Source organism: Aspergillus pseudotamarii (assembly GCF_009193445.1).
Source record: "Aspergillus pseudotamarii strain CBS 117625 unplaced genomic scaffold BDV38scaffold_67, whole genome shotgun sequence".
NCBI lineage: Eukaryota > Fungi > Ascomycota > Eurotiomycetes > Eurotiales > Aspergillaceae > Aspergillus > Aspergillus pseudotamarii.
The window spans coordinates 20,459-37,359 of record NW_022475081.1 but is presented as its reverse complement, the minus strand read 5'-3'; the positions used below and the strand labels follow the sequence as shown (position 1 = coordinate 37,359).

Here is a 16,901-nt window from a genome sequence, read left to right as displayed (position 1 = left end):
AGAATGCCGATAATTCCACCACAGCCTCGGCTGGTGCCGCACATGCAACATCTTTCCAGCGTCGCATCGGCGCCCCTTCCCGCAGAGGTTAGTAGTTCCCCAGGTTTTTTCTACTTTGCATACACAAATTGCTAGTAAGCCAGCCCGAACAGCCAATAAGACATAAATCAATCAATGACGAAATAATTTTCCGCGTTGAGTTTATCAGAGGAAAAATGCAGTCCTTTAAGTCTGCTTATATACAAACTCCTCCAGACCAACGCGTTCCAAACACCAGTCTCTCCTTCCTTTTTCACATCCATGGACAAGACTTTTGAATACCCGATAACAATGAAGCCCGAGACGCATAAATAAACATCAAATCATGAAAAAAAAAATCGCATCTTCGTCGGGAGCCGCTGAGATATGAAAGTTCTAAAACACTGGGCCCTTTAATCCAAAGATAAAATTCCAAAATGCAAAGGGGAAATAAGAAACACAAAAGGAAAAAGAGAAAAAAAGGGAAGCGAAAAGATTTGAACCAAGATAAGCGGGCATCGCTTAAGCCACAACACCAGAAGCAGCAAGCTCCTTCTCCTTGGCAGCAAATTGAGCCTGCTCATCAGCAGTCAGATCAAGGAGAGGCTTGTTCTCACCCGACTTGAGGTTGCGGTAGTAAGCACGGATGATACTGTCGGCATCGTCAACGGCGATAGGACGGATATCAGCAAGAGCCTTGATCTTAGCTGTGCACTCCTTGTATTGGCTGTCAGTCATCTCAATCTTGAGTTGCTGAGCACGAGACTTGATGGCGTTCCAGCCAGTCAGACGAGAGGCGAAGTGAACGTATCTGGTCATGCCGAAGTCGGCAGGGTTGATGATCTCGTAGGTGCTGGGGTTGTTCAGGATGGCCTTAGCATGGATACCAGCCTTGTGGGTGAAAGCACAGAAACCGGTGATGTAGTTGTTGAAAGGAATGTTGACCTCAACCGCTTCGGCCACAAGATCCTCAATGTCCTTGAGCTTCTCCAGCTTGTACTTGCCCTTGACGTAGGCAGGGTCGGCAACCATCATACGAGCCATGAGACCACCAAGAGGGGTGATACCGTTACGCTCACCGATACCGAGAACGGAGGTATCGATGTGAGTGGCACCAGCCTCCAAGGCACAGTAAGCGTTGGCAATGGCACAGCCAGTGTCGTTGTGGAAGTGGGTCTCAATGTCGCAGCCAACAACACCCCTGAGGACACGAACAAGCTCGTAAACCTGGCGAGGAGAAGCGCAGCCGACGGTATCGGCAATACCCACACGGTTCACACCAACCTTGTCAACGGCGGAGTAGATGGACAAGAGGTCGACGAGGTCAGAACGGAAGGAGTCCTCACTAGAGAATCGAATCTCAATGCCCTTGGACTTGACGTATTCGATAACTTCAATAGCAGTGTTCTTAATGTAGGTCATATCCTTGCCGTGGGAGTGCTCACGGAGGTAGGACGAAGTACCAATGACGACATCACTAGAGATTATAAGAATGAGAGATTCTAAGGGAAATCTGGGCAGACTTACACTCCGTCAACACCAGTCTCAACGGCAACACGGGCATCGTCCATGTGGCATCGAATGTGAGTAAGAATCTACGGAGTGGATTAGTGCCGTTCAAATATGGGAGAACAGCTATCCAAGAATCCAACGTACCTTGGCCTTCAATCCGAGCTTGCAGATGGCCTCGCAGTCAAGTCTTGACTGCTCAGAGGCACAAGGGCTGGTAAGTTCGATCTATAACAGGTAGAATGTTAGGAAACGATCTTCAATGAGCGAACCACATTTCGTATGACTCACGTAGTCGACACCGAAATCATCCAGAGCCTTGGCGATTTCAATCTTCTTTTCGGTATCAAAGAAAGCATTGGCGAACTGTTCACCCTCACGGAGAGTACTCTCAATGATCTTAAACCGGGAGACATTACTCAAGAAGTCGGTCACGCCAACGTTGTGGCCGTAGGGATTCCGGGAGGCGGAGGGGTGAGGGTTCTGGCGAGTCTCGATACCAGTGAAGCCGGGGTGTTCGCCTTCAAATAGAAGTCAGCCAAGTATAACAACAAGAAGTGCTCTCCATGCATACCATTGCCATTGGCAGGGGTCGTGTGCCCATTGGGCTCGTTGTCTGCACCGGGGCACATTGTGACGATATCTATAGATGGTGGGGTAAAGTCTAGAAGTTGGATGGAAGAGAAAGACGCTGAAACGAGGTTGAAGTTAGACCAAGTTGGACGAAGTATAGGTAGGTATATATAGCAGCACTCACAATGAGTCACAGGCCAAACGATCTAATGTTTATATGAAATATCCGGGAGGTAAAAAAAGGAAAGCAGGAAAAGAGTCATAGGTAGGAAAAGTGGGTGGAGTCCATTTAAAAGGCGGGCGGTCTGCTCTTTTCGGAGGTATGACTCGGCCGTCCACTTCACAGATTTGCGGCAATGAAAGAAAATTTCACAGGCCGAGCAACTTTGTGTGGGGAATCCCTTGTCCAGAGCGCTTGCGGAAGCCCCAATTGCTCATCTTTGAGGATCTTCCCCAACCTCTAAGTGGCTTAGCGTAGTGCAGTAGTAATACGCATTACTATTCAGCGTTGATATCGTTTGTTAGGATCATCGAGGAAGAGAGTTTTGCCACCAAAGACACTGTTCGAATTTGCACCAATTTGCACCAATTGTCACCAATTGACTCTCTTAGAATATTAGAGATTTTTGCCTCTCCTAAAATTTAGTAGTATGTACAAGTACGCGTGTAATATTACCATCAATACCTGTGCGTTGGGTTTTACAAGGTAGTTATGCTCCCTGTTCATAGGAGGGTGGCTTCTCCCAAGGAATCTCATACTGGCAACCGACATCGGCATTGGTTGTAAGGAGGGAGGGGCGCTTAACTGTGGGCACCTTCACAATCTCCAAGATTACTACTAGTACTCCGTAGAACGCAGGGCATTACCCTCGAGGTTTTTTTTTTTTTTTTTTTTTTTTTTAAAAAAAAAAAAAAAAATTAAAATAAGAAAAATAGGTTCTAGAAAGCACACAATTGATAATCAATATACTAGTAAGTTATCACTAACTAGGCACTCGCTAGGTCTGCTTACATATCTACTCCACTAGTAACAAACTACCACAGCTTACCTGCTACAGTTACGAAGTAGTTAATATGGCTTCTGATATTGATTGACCCGATCGCCTACTGAGAACACAGTATTTCTCTTTTTACCCACCATTGTAATCTAGCCCATACAGGTGATTAACTGGGTAACTTTGACCAACCTTCACCGGTTTCGTCAACGTCATGCCCTCCGACACCGCCCGTGATCGCCTAGGCAAACGTTAGATACAAAGTTCCAGTCTCAGAGCGCGGGCGCTGGCGTAGTAATGGATAACCCACCCAGAATTTTCATACCTTAAGCAAATAACATACTTACTTAGTGGATCATGGTTGTATTTATATAGTAGTCCAATGCGCTTTTATCAGCCGAGAGAATGACGAAAGTCAAAAAATAATTACGACCTATGCCTCCTAATGTATTTGTAACTCTTTCCGTCAAGCACATATCCTGTACTAGGATGCTACGTGATTCGGACCAATGGTACAACCATCATTATTTCCTCCGGCTCTTTAACCTCATAGTAGAATCCTGCTTAAATGCAAATCTTGCGGAGCGCTCAATCTCATTATACGAGTCAGCATCAGCCACTTCTAACAATCCTGAGTCGGTGTCGTCCGTATATTTTCTCAACGCTGAGGCGGCATTGGGATGATAGAACTCGCTTCTACTTTTGCGGAGGCGCTGACTCTTGGATTTCCCAACCTCGTACCCTTTACCTCGGGATCCCATAATAGCCCCGAGTCCAATCCTTCAGCTCTCCCGCATGCCAAAGAATAGACCAGCTACAACAATGATAATGGCACTGAGGCTTAGCGGGAGACCAGTAAACAGGGCGGTTTTGTTGAAAGCCATGGGGGGAGAAGGCTTGTAGGCTCTACAGGTTTAGGATGAAGTGTGATTATCGGTCCTTTTCGAATACTCGCCCGTGTGCCCGACGCAGGGTTCAGTTCGATAAGGTACAGTGTCAAATCATTCTGCGCCTTCTCCTGGAGCCATTCCTTGCGCATATAGAGGGGAAGATACCCGTAGCTGTTGTCGGTTTTCTCAGATGTGAATGCCGAGTCTCCAACAGTGGAACTTGAGTATCTCATTTCAATAGTAATAGAAACATTGAGGGGATAGAAGTCGGCGTTCCATGTAACATAGTAGGTGGCGTCTACTACAACATCGGCTCCATCCTGCGGGAGACAGAATGGTGCGAAGGGGCCATCGAGGTCAGTACAGACGAGGAAATAATCGAGAGAAGGATTATTTGTCTGCAGGCGCGCAATTGTCTTGGATTTTTCAATCCAACCCACTGCTGCAATGCTGATTAAACTCTCCTCGAGATTTCCAGATTTAGAATACAGTGCTTACCAGGGCTAGGTACGAGATCATCTGCTCCTTGTCCCGCAGCGCCAAGGCAATAACCATAGAGAGCAGTTGTCGTGACCGCTAGTGCAATGACGTTGGGGAGCGGAACGAGGGGCCACCTCATTCCTATTAGTACAGATGCGTACATAAAAAATCCTCTGTAAAGTGATGCCTGAGTAATGACATGTGGCGAGTCAAGGGTGCTGCATGATGGCCACAATATGAAGACTATAGTAATATACTTTGAAAGAGTAAAGACCCTTGAGGAAGGAGGACCAGGGGCATGAAGTATAGAGATAGAGAAGGTACCATTGTATATTCTATACCACCTTCCAAAATTATCCTCTTTTTTTACCCTAAGCATATCTTTCTTTCATCGATGTCCCCATACTAAACCAATATCTCTCCCGCTACATTCTATTAAGTTTCTTTCTATGACACCCTTATAGTTTACTGGTCTTGAACCAGATCCGCGGCTAGGAAAGATCGACGCGCCGGAGCTGATATGAAGCCTCACACGTAGTGAGACTTGTTTCTCACCGTGAGAAAATGAGAACAGAAGTTAATAAAAAATAATACCTAATTTCTTTTTCCCTGATTTGGTCATCTAGTAAGAGTATATCTGATTATGGAAGGTTGCCTTTACAGAAGAACAGTTTTAAAAACTGATAACAAAGACGTTGGTGGAAAATGCCAATGATATTCTGTGTTTTGTTTCTGGGTAAGTTCCATTGTAGTCCATGCAGAACAAAGTACGGGAACTTCGAAGTTCAAGTGGGCTCCTTCCCCCGCGACGGAACGTGATTCGCTCCGTTTCGAGTTTAGTCTCCATTAGGCCCTGCCGCGGAGAGACCAACTTTACATTTATGTCTATCGTGGCCCGTTTCACTCTTCCACAACTCAGGTGCCCGTCTTCCTCGCTGCCTGCTGTCCGTACTTTGGCCTCCCTAATCGTTCATCTTCCTCCCAAAGTGCGCTCGTTTTGTCAAGAGCCAACCCAGGTTCGTTATATCAAAACATTTTAGTCAGCTATCGATCCCTTAGTTGCTGACCTACGCGTCATTGTTGCCTCTAGCATCATGCGTCTCATCCAGCTCCTCCCCATCCTCCCAGCGCTTGCTGCGGCGCAAGAGCAGGTTCCCATCGCGGATCGTGTCCAGGGTTGGTTCAACAAAGCCAAGTCTTATCTGCCGACGGCTACTCCGGTGATCCCCGCCCCTGTTGAGAAGGTGGTCGAACAGAAGATTCAAGAAAAGACTGTCACCCCTTTCAACCTGTCCAACTGGCAATCCCTTCTGGCGCCATCTGATGAGCCTAAGGACTGGTTTGTCTTCATCACCGGCGGAAACAAGACATGCTTTGGACGTTGTCATCAAGCGGAGAAATCGTTTAATGTAAGGGTCCTAAAATAGGGGGTCACAGGCGCATGGACGTAGAGGCGGGTCTAACTAACCTTTCTCGTTTAGGAATCCGTTCTCCTGTTCTCTGCTGATCCAACCTCGCCTAACCTTGGTTACCTGGACTGTGAATCGAACAGGGTCCTATGCTCTGCTTGGGCCGCTGGTTCTCCGTCCGTTTCGTACTTCAAGGTCCCTGCTCAGGTCGGCGAGGAGCGCCCTGCCACCGCTCAGTACAATGTGTACTTCAACGCGACAACTGTAACGGCCGAGTCCCTTTACAAGATTCACTCTGAGAAGACCTATGAGAAGAAGGGCGAGTACGAGGGCTCCTTCCACGCCACGGATAGCTGGCTTGCGGAGCGGGGACTCTTGGTCCCTGCAGGTTATGTTATCTATGCATTCAGTGCAATCCCGAGCTGGCTGTTCATGATCTTCATTAGCTTCTTCAGCCGGACCATGATGTGAGTTTGACTGATCCGATCGATCGCTATCTTCTTTTACTGACTATATGGCATAGGGGCCGCCGGATGGGAAACACGGGAGCCCCCGCTGCTCGCTAAACAATCATCGCTGCTCATGAGGATGATGATGTCTGCTTCGATGTTTATGGTCAGGGATGTATATAATGAACTAGCAGTATCTGAGATAAAACTTGGATCACTTTTGGGCCTTGATCACATTCCCTATTCTCAGTCACGCATGTTCTCCTCTTACAGATAATTAATAAAAAAAAAACCACAAACAAATAGAACCATAGTCGTGTATCTAATAAAGTTTAGATTAAACCCTTGTAAGCCTCATTCTGCACAAACTAAAAGAAAAGCGGTCATTGTTGACTGGAGGTACCCGCACCCACCAAACCGGGTCTAATTCCGTGCGGATCACAGAAAACCCATCCATCCAGCTTCCACACACCTTCCAAAATGGCCGACCTAGATCGCATTTCCCCCTCGACAACGGCATATGTAGTCGCTACAGCCATCATCGCCGGTGTGACCGGCTACTTCATCGGACAAGGCTCCTCGCTAGGCCTGTTCTCTTCGAAAGAGAAAGAAGGGTGGCCAAATAGCTACAATGTGAAAGTGCACCGAGACTCCTCGGACGAAGAGGCGGAAGAGGAAGAATCCGACAGTGAGGACGAAGGCGATGGAAGCGAATTGGCCAACTTCGACAAAAGTGCTGAAGAAGTGAAGCTGGTTCTGGTTGTGAGGACCGATTTGGGCATGACGAAGGGTAGGCGTTTCCCTCTCTTTTCTTTTCGGAGTTTGTGGTTCTACAACTGTTTAATGGCCTACGCGACATGGAGTCGTTACTTCGCTCCTTTTATCTTTCTATGATGCATAGTGCATTCGAACGAGACGGCTAATGTATTGTTGATAGGCAAAATCGCCGCTCAATGCTCCCATGCCACTCTCGCCTGCTACAAGTACCTCACCGTGCACTCGCCGAACTCGTCTATGCTGCACCGCTGGGAGTCGCAGGGACAGGCTAAGATCGCGCTACAGACCAAGTCGGAGGAGGAAATGGAGACCCTGCAGGCGCAGGCTATCAGCCTGGGTCTCTGCGCCAGGGTCATCACAGATGCGGGCCGGACACAGATCGCCAGTGGAAGCAGGACTGTGCTTGGAATTTTAGGACCAAAGAGTGTGGTCGACGGCGTGACGGGACACTTGAAATTGTTGTAACCGTACTTCCAACGTTGAATGATAGCCCGAGTATTTGTAGTTACTCCAACGCATATAGGACAGTGAGGTTTAGAATCAACCTCACTACGCCTGATTGTGCATCATACGAAGCACGCTCTCTGAGACCTTTACGAGATATCTGCTCAATCGATATGTTACACTGCAAAGACAGTCTCCCAATCACACCTATCTAGTATACACAACTGCAGCAAAATTTACGTAGCAAGGAAAAAGTATGTTGGCTGGCCATGGTTTTTCCCTAACCTCATGGGCCAACGGCCAAATCGGTGAAGGGAGTAGGAATATGACGCCGCCGAGCACCAGGCTCTCCAGCCGAGCTCACCAACTCCGAAGGGAAGGGAGCTCAAGACCAGAGCGAACACCCAATGTCGACCTTTAATCTGAGATCTGTCGACCGGAAATAATCGACCATCCATAAATATGATGGCTCCTTAAGTCGTCGAACTGTCCAGCAATCAACCGAGACGCAGAGAACAAGCCTCCACGCTCAGGATCGCTGGACACAGATCCGTGTGTGTTCGGAAAAAAGAAGGAGAAAGGAAAATTTTTTGAGCTCCAGCCGCTGCCGCCTTTTATCTTTCGCGCTAAAGCCTGCGCTAACAGGTTTGCCGCGCTAAACCTTACCGAGACGAGTTCCAGTTAGGTAAGCCCCATCTGGACCTCACCTCTTGTAATCTATCGATGGTAATCGGGCGCATAGTCTCTATCGGTTTTACAGACCACACACCCTTCCATCGCCGCTTTTCCCTTGTGTCTTTCTTATCTAGTGTGTTTTTTTTTTCTTTCTTCTTCTTTGATAGCGCTCACCAGTCGCCAATATGGCCGACGCACTTTCCATCGAGCAGAATAACAAAATCCGAGTGGCGCTGGGTTTAAAACCGCTCCCCGTCCCCGGTGCGGACGCCACCTCTGGTCCTACTTTCAAGGAATCCGAACACGACGGTTCGAGCTCGTCTTCTGAAGATGACGAGCCGGGAAGTACACTTGAATCCCGCGAGGCGCTGGCCTCATCCAACTGGAAGAAGATGCAGGATGACGCCGAGGCGAAACGGAAACGGGAAGAGCGAAACGCCGCAATCAGAAAGGCGCGCGAAGAGGCTCAAAGAAATTTGAAGCTTCAAGGTGCGACTCTAGGAGAAGCTGCCGATGCGGACGTGGACACGAAGACTTGGTTACAGCAGACGAAGAAACGACAGAAGAAGATCGAGAAAGAGCGCGCGCGCAAACTTGCAGAAGAGCTGGAGGAGCGGGCTCGTGCAGCTGAATACACGGCGGAAGATTTGGCTGGTGTCAAGGTTGGGCATGCTGTTGGAGATTTCGATGGCGGGGAGGATCATATTCTTACGCTGAAGGATACAACGATCGATGAGAACGAGGAGGAAGGGGACGAGCTGGAAAATCTGGATCTTAAAGAGAAGGAAAGAACTACGGAGAAACTCGAGCTGAAGAAACGCAAACCCGTTTACGATCCTACGGAAGAAAACACTGGAATACTCGCACAGTACGATGAGGAAATCGAGGGCAAGAAGCGGAAGAGATTTACACTCGATGCTCAAGGGTCGACTGCTGAAGAACGAGAGGCCAAGCGACAAGAAGTCTCTGAAAAGTTGAAAAAGAATGTTATCAGCCTTGACTTTGCGGAGGAAACTCCAACTTCTGACTATATGGATGTGAGCGAAGTCAAGGTGAAGAAACCCAAGAAAAAGAAGGCCAAGACGACAAAGCAACGTGCTGTTATGGATGAGGATGATTTATTCCCCACGGCTGAGTCGACGGGTACACCAAATGGGAATTCCATGGAGGTTGACGCAAGTAACGGAGAGTCAGTACCAGCTCCTGCCCCCCGCAAGTCCGTTAGCGAGGATGTCTCGTTTGTGGATGACGACGATCTGCAAGCCTCTCTTACCCGTCAGAGGCGTGCTGCTTTCAAGAAACGCCAGAAAACACGTCCTGAGGACATCGCACGACAACTCAGAGAAGAAGCGTCCCAAACACCAATGGAAGTGGAAGGCTCGGGTGAGAACGAAGAACCCGGTCTGGTCATAGATGAGACTTCGGAGTTTGTCTCTAACTTACAAAAACCTACACTCCCTGAACGCCGTGAAAGGCGGACAACAACGCCGGCCGAGGAGCCACGTGCTTCGTCTGAAGATCCTGGTATCAAGGACGAGCCTGTGGAGGACGGCGACGTGGATATGGAACGTTCATACAATGATATTGAGGATGAGGAAGACCTCAAAGCGCGCATCAAGAGCGAAGAAGCCACAGCAAACCAGCAGATCAGTGGCACCGGCTTGGAAGAGGAGTCCACATTGGACCAAGGTCTTGGTGCTACATTGTCGATGCTCAAGCAGCGTGGCTTGGTCAAGTCATCCGATGCTGCCGATCATAATTCTCTTATCCGTGATCGGCAGCGTTTCTTACAAGAAAAACATCGCCTCGAAACTGACGCTGAAAAACGTGCTCGTCTGCAGCGTGAGCGTGACCGAGCCTCCGGAAAGCTCAACCAGATGTCTGCTCGTGAAAGGGAAGAGTACGCGCGGTGGGAGAACAAGCAACGTGACCAACAGGATGCTCGCTATATGGCGGAAGTTTTTAACAAGGAATACAAGCCCGATGTGCAACTCAAGTACGTGGATGAGTTTGGCCGTATGATGAACCAGAAAGAGGCATTTAAGCATCTGAGTCACCAATTCCACGGCAAGGGAAGTGGTAAGATGAAGACGGAGAAGCGATTGAAGAAGATTGAGGAGGAAAAGAAACGAGAGGCAATGAGCGCATTGGACAGCAGTCAGCACACTGGTATGAATAACGCCATGGGCGCGACGGCCCGGAAGAATCGCCAGGCTGGTGTGCGGCTGGGATAAAGTGGCTGCAGCCACTATTCGCCTTCTTCTACGCCCTTTTCTTTTTGTGATGCCCATGCAGTTTAATCTCTAGTTTTCGCTGTACAGCCTATAGTATACCAAGAATAGAAGCAACATTTAGCTATCTACGACGGCCGTCACCTGCTCATCGCCGAAAGTAGATCCTTTTTTTTTCTGGGCTCAACTGTCCAGGGAGTCAGAGAAAGTCCAGAGCAGTAAGCAGTTAGCTTGTTGACGCTGTTCATTACTGTTATTCATTGACGATCGATGACTTGGCGTGTGGGGAAATTAACCGCTACGGAGCTGTCAGATTCCGGGAGGTCCTCTTAAGACAACTATGCGTCATCCCTAGGAAACCACCTTGGGAAGAGAAAACGGTAAAATCATCAACTATCTTCATACTTAGAACTTCACTACATATACTTGATTATTGACATAGGGAACTCCAGTCTCCGTAGAAAAAGAAACAAAGAGGTTGTTCACCTCAGGCCAACTCCAATTTTACCCCAAACATTTCGTGAGGGGAAGGATTTTCCGAATCAGGAATCGGGAGGCGCTCCCGACGGCTGCGGCCTCAGGCCACAGTGGGCCAGAATTCTGAAAGAGCTCACCGAAAGCCGAAAGCGCCGAAACGATGCAGTGGCGCCATGCTTAAACCGTCCAGGGACTTTCAGTTAGTACCTTACCTATTCTTCTTGCCTAAAGACCATACTACTACGTATTACTCGGATCTGTTATCAGATTCATTAATCCCGAGTGGAAGGAACAATGTATGGTATGGTATGATATACGTACAAGTACAGCGATCGGCTTGCCGAAAGATGAACCATGTTTTTTTTTTTTTTTTCCTTCTCAAAATAAGAACAAAGATCAATACAGGGTTCCTTTTACTACTAGTAGTAGTGTACTTCGGGACTGTTTATGCATCTCTAGTAAATTAAGTAGACTAAAATCCCGCTTCGGGCTGACAAGCTGGAATGATCAATTTAACCGTGAGTGCGGAGAGAGTGACCAATCCGAATGGGTGTCTCCCGCTCCCCGGAATCTTCCTAGTTCACATGAGTCGAAAAATAACACACACGCAGCATCTCCGATTATTTATCTGCTCGCCTCCTTGTCCGATCTCTTTCTTCTCTCCTTGGAACCTTTTCCATCTAAAGGACCTCCGCAGCTTAATCTGCAATTGAATTTGATTTCTTAGTTATATATCTTTTTCCCTTTCCATTAACCATGCTGTCCACCCTCAGAGTCGCCAGCCGTAAGGCTGCTTCGCGTGACGCTAACTTGCGCACCGTCGTCGTTGGTGCCAGATATGCCTCGGCCTGGTCCAACGTCCCTCAGGGTCCTCCCGTAAGCTCTACGGTGCACTAGCATACTCAATTGCGGTCTCCTTATTGACTCAATGCTTTGTAGGATGCTATCCTTGGTATCACCGAGGCTTTCAAAGCCGACTCGTTCAAGGAGAAGATAAACCTGGGTGTTGGCGCTTACCGTAAGCAATTATTCCTTCGCGGCTTGTTGACTCAGGCCAATCACCTCATGGCGAGCTTTTTATCTACTTGATGGCTGACATTATTCGAATTTATGAATCAACAGGTGATGACAAGGGCAAGCCGTACGTTCTGCCCTCGGTTCGCGCCGCAGAGGACAAGGTTGTCGCCTCCCGCTTTGACAAGGAGTACGCTGGTATCACCGGTGTCCCTTCCTTCACCAAGGCCGCTGCAGAGCTGGCCTATGGTAAGGACTCCCCCGCCATTAAGGAGGACCGCCTCGTCATCACCCAGTCCATTTCTGGTACCGGTGCTCTGAGAATCGGTGGTGCTTTCCTGCAGCGCTTCTATCCCCACGCGAAGAAGATCTACCTCCCTAACCCTAGCTGGGCCAACCACAACGCTGTCTTCAAGGACTCCGGCTTGGAGGTTGAGAAGTACCGTTACTACAACAAGGACACCATTGGTCTCGACTTCGAGGGTCTGATTGCCGACATCAAGGCCGCCCCTGAGAACAGCATCATCCTTCTCCACGCTTGCGCCCACAACCCTACCGGTGTCGACCCAACCCAGGAGCAGTGGCGCCAGATCAGCGATGTGATGAAGCAGAAGGGCCACTTTGCCTTCTTCGATATGGCCTACCAAGGCTTCGCCAGCGGCAATGCTGACAAGGATGCTTTCGCCCCCAGGCATTTCGTGAGCGAGGGCCACAACATTGCCCTCTGCCAGAGTTTCGCCAAGAACATGGTAAGAATATAGGTCCCGGGAAGTAACCGCTAGTAGCTGATCAAATATAGGGTCTCTATGGTGAGCGTGTCGGTGCTTTCTCCCTTGTTTGCGAGAACACAGAGGAAAAGAAGCGTGTGGACTCTCAGGTTAAGATTCTCATCCGCCCCTTCTACTCGAACCCTCCTATCCACGGTGCCCGTGTTGCCTCCACCATCATGAATGACCCCGAGCTTAACCAGCAGTGGCTGGGAGAGGTCAAGGGCATGGCCGACCGCATCATTGAGATGCGCTCCCTGCTCAGGAAGAACCTGGAGGAGCTAGGCAGCAAGCACGACTGGTCCCACATCACCAGCCAGGTAAGGAGCTCTCTGAATGAATCTATCGGCAGACGCTAACTCACCTTGCCATAGATTGGTATGTTCGCCTACACTGGTCTCAAGCCCGAGCAGATGGATGCTCTTGCCAAGGAGGTACGTAGCAATCATCAGTACAGTCGCCTTTCGAAGACACCGAGCGCTAACGTCTTTTTTTTTCTAGCACTCCGTCTACGCCACCAAGGATGGTCGTATCTCCGTTGCCGGTATCACCTCTGACAATGTCAAGAGACTTGCCGAGTCTATCTTCAAGGTGACCGGTTAGAGAAAAGGTGTTGAGGCTGAACTTTATCCTAAAAATACATAGATCTGCCGGGGTGTGGCCCTTTGTATTGATATCCGACATGTTTAATTTAGCATATTCTTACGAGCATTATAGTATGGTCCGAATTCTCTTGATGATTTATACACTATGTGCGCATAAAGGGACGTAGAGTTGTAAGTCAGACAGGGCATGTCAGATGCTGAGTTTCTGTTGATATAGAGGAAGGAGAAGTACCACACCGAGACGGACATGCAGTAAGACTCGGTCACAGACTATCAATATGAGAACCAGTGATCATGTTATGTGTACGGTGGTACAGGGACCGCATATAAGAATGGACTTATACAATAGTCTTTGACTTCAGTAGGATGAGCGAGCTCGAGTAAATAGTAAAAAGAGAAAGAAAGAGAAACATCTCCATCCAACACAAGCAACAACTTATATTAATGGTGCCCACCCACTCGAGCGCCATGGCCACGACCACAAGGCAGTGAATGCCACCACCTATTGCATACTTACAAAGCCGCAAACATCTCGGGAACCAGACAAGAAGGCAGAGATTTTTTATTGTGACAATGCATTCATGCACTGAGCTTTTTCCTTTGTATCGAGGAACACTTCCACAGGAAACCATTGTTAAAGCCGAGATGAGATTAAGCCACCCGGCCAGCGACATTGACCAAATCCCTTCCTTGGGGTCTTTCTACACGGACTTACCTTGATCCCTGCCGGAGAGTTCGACCTGTGCAAGAAGCACAGAATGAATGTAGTGTGAACAGTAGTTACGCTCTCTAGCAGCCTGGGGGTGATGTGAACTGTAACCCGGAAAAGGATCGGCCCTAAGCATTGGGCTTGTCGGGCGTTGGGAGGGCCCGATTGGAGCAGAATCTTGGTAAGTTAGATTTGATCGATCTACCAATATCAAAGTACCAGTTAGATACTAGTACTCATAGGGATCCGGGTATCTGATACAAGGCAGCTTAATAAAAAGCCAGATCTTCTCAAAAGGTTATCATATACTAGGCACACCACAAGACTAAATGCTATGTCACTAGAAAGGTGCAGAGCCGGGCCTTTTGGTATGCATGATTCATGAAGGAAGCAGTGGTGAGGAAGCATGTTAAAGTGTTGGCCAGGGTTCGAGAGCATATGGGTCCTATTTATGCCTAGATAATAGAGTCATGATTCTACTGTGTAAATTATAGAAATATCAAGTGACCATATAAAAAGCTAAGCCAAATTCAAGAACACCTATGAGGAATGATATAGACAGCTTCCGCTATACAGCAGAGAATGATACGTAAAACAGAGCAGCTTCCTTATAGAGCTAAAAGTAGTAGACGGGAAGAATACCGAAATATTCTTTTCCTACAGCTAGTAACTTGAAAAGACTAGCAGCTATCCCACATAAAATCTCTCTAAATAATATATCAGTCTGAGCTCCAGCCATAGGTGTTAAAAAAGTGAAATTCAGGAGCAGTATTACAAAGGTGCTGGATAGACTTACAGATGAGCCATCTTGTGCATATGGAAGGGGTTCACTTTCTATGTAACTAAAGGGGTTTCGTTAGGCACTGTGCAAGAGATGTAACATAAGCATGTGCATGGAAAATTGGGCTGGTGTTAGGTGTTTTTCTATATATGCAGAAGCTCGGCGAATTACTCATAATTGCCCGGGTGGTCTAGTGGTATGATTCTCGCTTAGGGATATAACCCAAGCATATCTGCGAGAGGTCCCGCGTTCGATCCGCGGCTCGGGCCATGCTTTTTTTGTTCTTCTGGTACTATATATATTATAGTACTAGGTTTGAAGTCACTGGGTGGTGGTAGTAGTTCTGCCATACGGAGTAGAGGTGGCGCAATCTTAAGGGTGCGCATTCCTAATTATCACCTAAATTTGATGTCATAAACTCCATGGCATACTGAGAGGAAGAGATATTAGCAAGATAAAATGTGTTAGTCGCAGCTGATGTCGAGAACTTCTTACGCTGGACAGGACGCGAAACTGGCACGGGAGACTGGAGGTTCTAGGGTCCAGTCAGTACACCTTCGAGGAGCGATCCATAGGGGCCAATATCTGCGAGGGTATCTATCCCATTGAAAAAGACGTGCTTACGGGAATCAAACTTAAATAGAGAGAGAGTGGGGGGAAACTCCAGAGAATAAAGGACGGAAAGTGAGTATATTAGGATATCAACATATAGATATTATTATATAGTAAGTACATGGGTCATAGAGCGTTCATATACCATAACAACAGATATATATATGGACTATGTGACAGGTTAGATTATAAAGTAAGAGCAGTTCAGATCTGGAAACTTGAAACACTAGTCTTTTTGCCTGATAGTGCGTAGTGGTTAATCACGAGAATACTCCCTACTACTCTATAGTGTTGGCTCATAAGTGTGAAAAACAAATGGAAGAAAGATACCACTCAAATCTAACTTTGCAGTTAAATAAAAGGGTTAGACAAAACAAAAATACGGCCCGAGCCGCGGATCGAACGCGGGACCTCTCGCAGATATGCTTGGGTTATATCCCTAAGCGAGAATCATACCACTAGACCACCCGGGCAATTATATAATGATTTTATTGAGCTTATGCATATATAAGGGAAGATTCCCGTGGGCTGGGTCTCCGAATACCGCCTGGGCACATTCTTGGTTTGTAGTCTTTGTTATAAGCTCAGGTACTCAATGTTTATCAACTTAACCGTTGACAAAAGCCTCTTAACTTTCCTGTATCTTCTCTCCACAAGGATATATCACCTTCGAAAGCAAGGCACAGTTTCTTGACTTTTTTCAGGTGGAAGTCAAGATTAGTTGCCTGTAACACATACAACTTAATGTGGCAGCGGGCTGTTAAAGCTGGGTTGACCTTGATACATACCCGCCCTTGGTAACCATATCGTTATTGATGGCGCGATGACACAGATTTCAACATTCTCCTTGAAGCGGCATAATAAAACTTCGTGAGCATAACACAAACCTTGCCACCCATAGTTTTGATATATAGGACTCATAGATACAGATTCGAATCTTTCGTATTTATTTGCGTATCCTCGGCGTTTTTCGTCCTCTTTCGTGATTTACATGATACAGTCCATGGGAGGCAATAAGAGTCCAGAGCGGCAATGGAGATTCTGTAAGGACGCATAAATGACCAATATGTATGATGCTTGCTACGCTTCGCTCCGCTGCGCAACAAAGAAGCCGAGATACCTTACCAGCACTGCTGACTCAAGCTATTGAACAATCTTACCTGGTGAAGACTCGCCATTGATTAATAGCAAGTTGACAGTGTGAAATAAACAGTAGGATCAAGAGCTGCTGGGTAAGAAACAGGGTCGCTACTTCCGGCAACCGCACACCGTCCAACGCTGAAATTGCGATGACGCTACAGGCAATTAGCACTGCGGAAGTTAACCCCAGTCAGGAGTGCGTCGAGCACCTAAATAAAGAAGCTGACACGTGGGTAAATGCGCAGGTTGTTAGCCATGTGGTTTTCAACAATTTCCATCAAGTGCCACTGCTATAGTACTGCTTGAGAAGCTAGAACTCGACTACAGCCACACTATCATGAACACA

General features: G+C 47.6%; 6 protein-coding genes and 2 non-coding genes across 8 annotated transcripts; 4 read left to right on the top strand and 4 right to left on the bottom strand.

Annotated features, from left to right (window-relative positions):
* Position 1: 1 nt before the first annotated feature.
* Positions 2-2,486, bottom strand: hcsA (homocitrate synthase). The gene is made up of 6 exons (XM_032052158.1): positions 2,285-2,486; positions 2,102-2,218; positions 1,819-2,048; positions 1,675-1,755; positions 1,546-1,613; positions 2-1,495 (listed from the first exon to the last, which is right to left on the bottom strand). Exons 2-6 carry the CDS (start codon positions 2,157-2,159, stop codon positions 541-543), a joined length of 1,392 nt encoding a protein of 463 aa, XP_031909433.1. The 5' UTR covers positions 2,160-2,218; positions 2,285-2,486; the 3' UTR covers positions 2-540.
* A 15-nt stretch (positions 2,487-2,501) lies between these two features.
* On the bottom strand, positions 2,502-2,969 carry BDV38DRAFT_258275 (uncharacterized protein). The gene has a single exon (XM_032055716.1). It carries the CDS (start codon positions 2,876-2,878, stop codon positions 2,717-2,719), a length of 162 nt encoding a protein of 53 aa, XP_031909432.1. The 5' UTR covers positions 2,879-2,969; the 3' UTR covers positions 2,502-2,716.
* Positions 2,970-3,619: 650 nt separating this feature from the next.
* On the bottom strand, positions 3,620-4,604 carry BDV38DRAFT_274334 (DUF4448 domain-containing protein; the record flags this gene model as incomplete). Its single annotated transcript, XM_032057824.1, has 4 exons — positions 3,620-3,843; positions 3,907-3,999; positions 4,047-4,427; positions 4,484-4,604. 4 exons carry the CDS (start codon positions 4,602-4,604, stop codon positions 3,620-3,622), a joined length of 819 nt encoding a protein of 272 aa, XP_031909431.1.
* A 955-nt stretch (positions 4,605-5,559) lies between these two features.
* Positions 5,560-8,093, top strand: BDV38DRAFT_296107 (aminoacyl-tRNA hydrolase PTH2; the record flags this gene model as incomplete). The annotated part of the gene is made up of 4 exons (XM_032062858.1): positions 5,560-5,874; positions 5,947-6,341; positions 6,785-7,113; positions 7,261-8,093. The coding sequence occupies 4 exons, from the start codon at positions 5,560-5,562 to the stop codon at positions 7,563-7,565; spliced, it is 1,344 nt and encodes a 447-aa protein (XP_031909430.1). The 3' UTR covers positions 7,566-8,093.
* Positions 8,094-8,275: 182 nt separating this feature from the next.
* Positions 8,276-10,741, top strand: BDV38DRAFT_258270 (U4/U6-U5 snRNP complex subunit SNU66). The gene has a single exon (XM_032055715.1). It carries the CDS (start codon positions 8,405-8,407, stop codon positions 10,451-10,453), a length of 2,049 nt encoding a protein of 682 aa, XP_031909429.1. The 5' UTR covers positions 8,276-8,404; the 3' UTR covers positions 10,454-10,741.
* A 718-nt stretch (positions 10,742-11,459) lies between these two features.
* BDV38DRAFT_258259 (putative aspartate aminotransferase) lies at positions 11,460-13,445 on the top strand. The gene is made up of 6 exons (XM_032055714.1): positions 11,460-11,803; positions 11,867-11,945; positions 12,050-12,690; positions 12,741-13,028; positions 13,083-13,142; positions 13,210-13,445. Exons 1-6 carry the CDS (start codon positions 11,684-11,686, stop codon positions 13,309-13,311), a joined length of 1,290 nt encoding a protein of 429 aa, XP_031909428.1. The 5' UTR covers positions 11,460-11,683; the 3' UTR covers positions 13,312-13,445.
* Positions 13,446-14,982: 1,537 nt separating this feature from the next.
* Positions 14,983-15,072, top strand: BDV38DRAFT_t200. The gene has a single exon. It is a non-coding gene; the product is annotated as a tRNA-Pro (tRNA).
* A 726-nt stretch (positions 15,073-15,798) lies between these two features.
* Positions 15,799-15,888, bottom strand: BDV38DRAFT_t197. The gene has a single exon. It is a non-coding gene; the product is annotated as a tRNA-Pro (tRNA).
* Between the last annotated feature and the right edge of the window lie 1,013 nt (positions 15,889-16,901).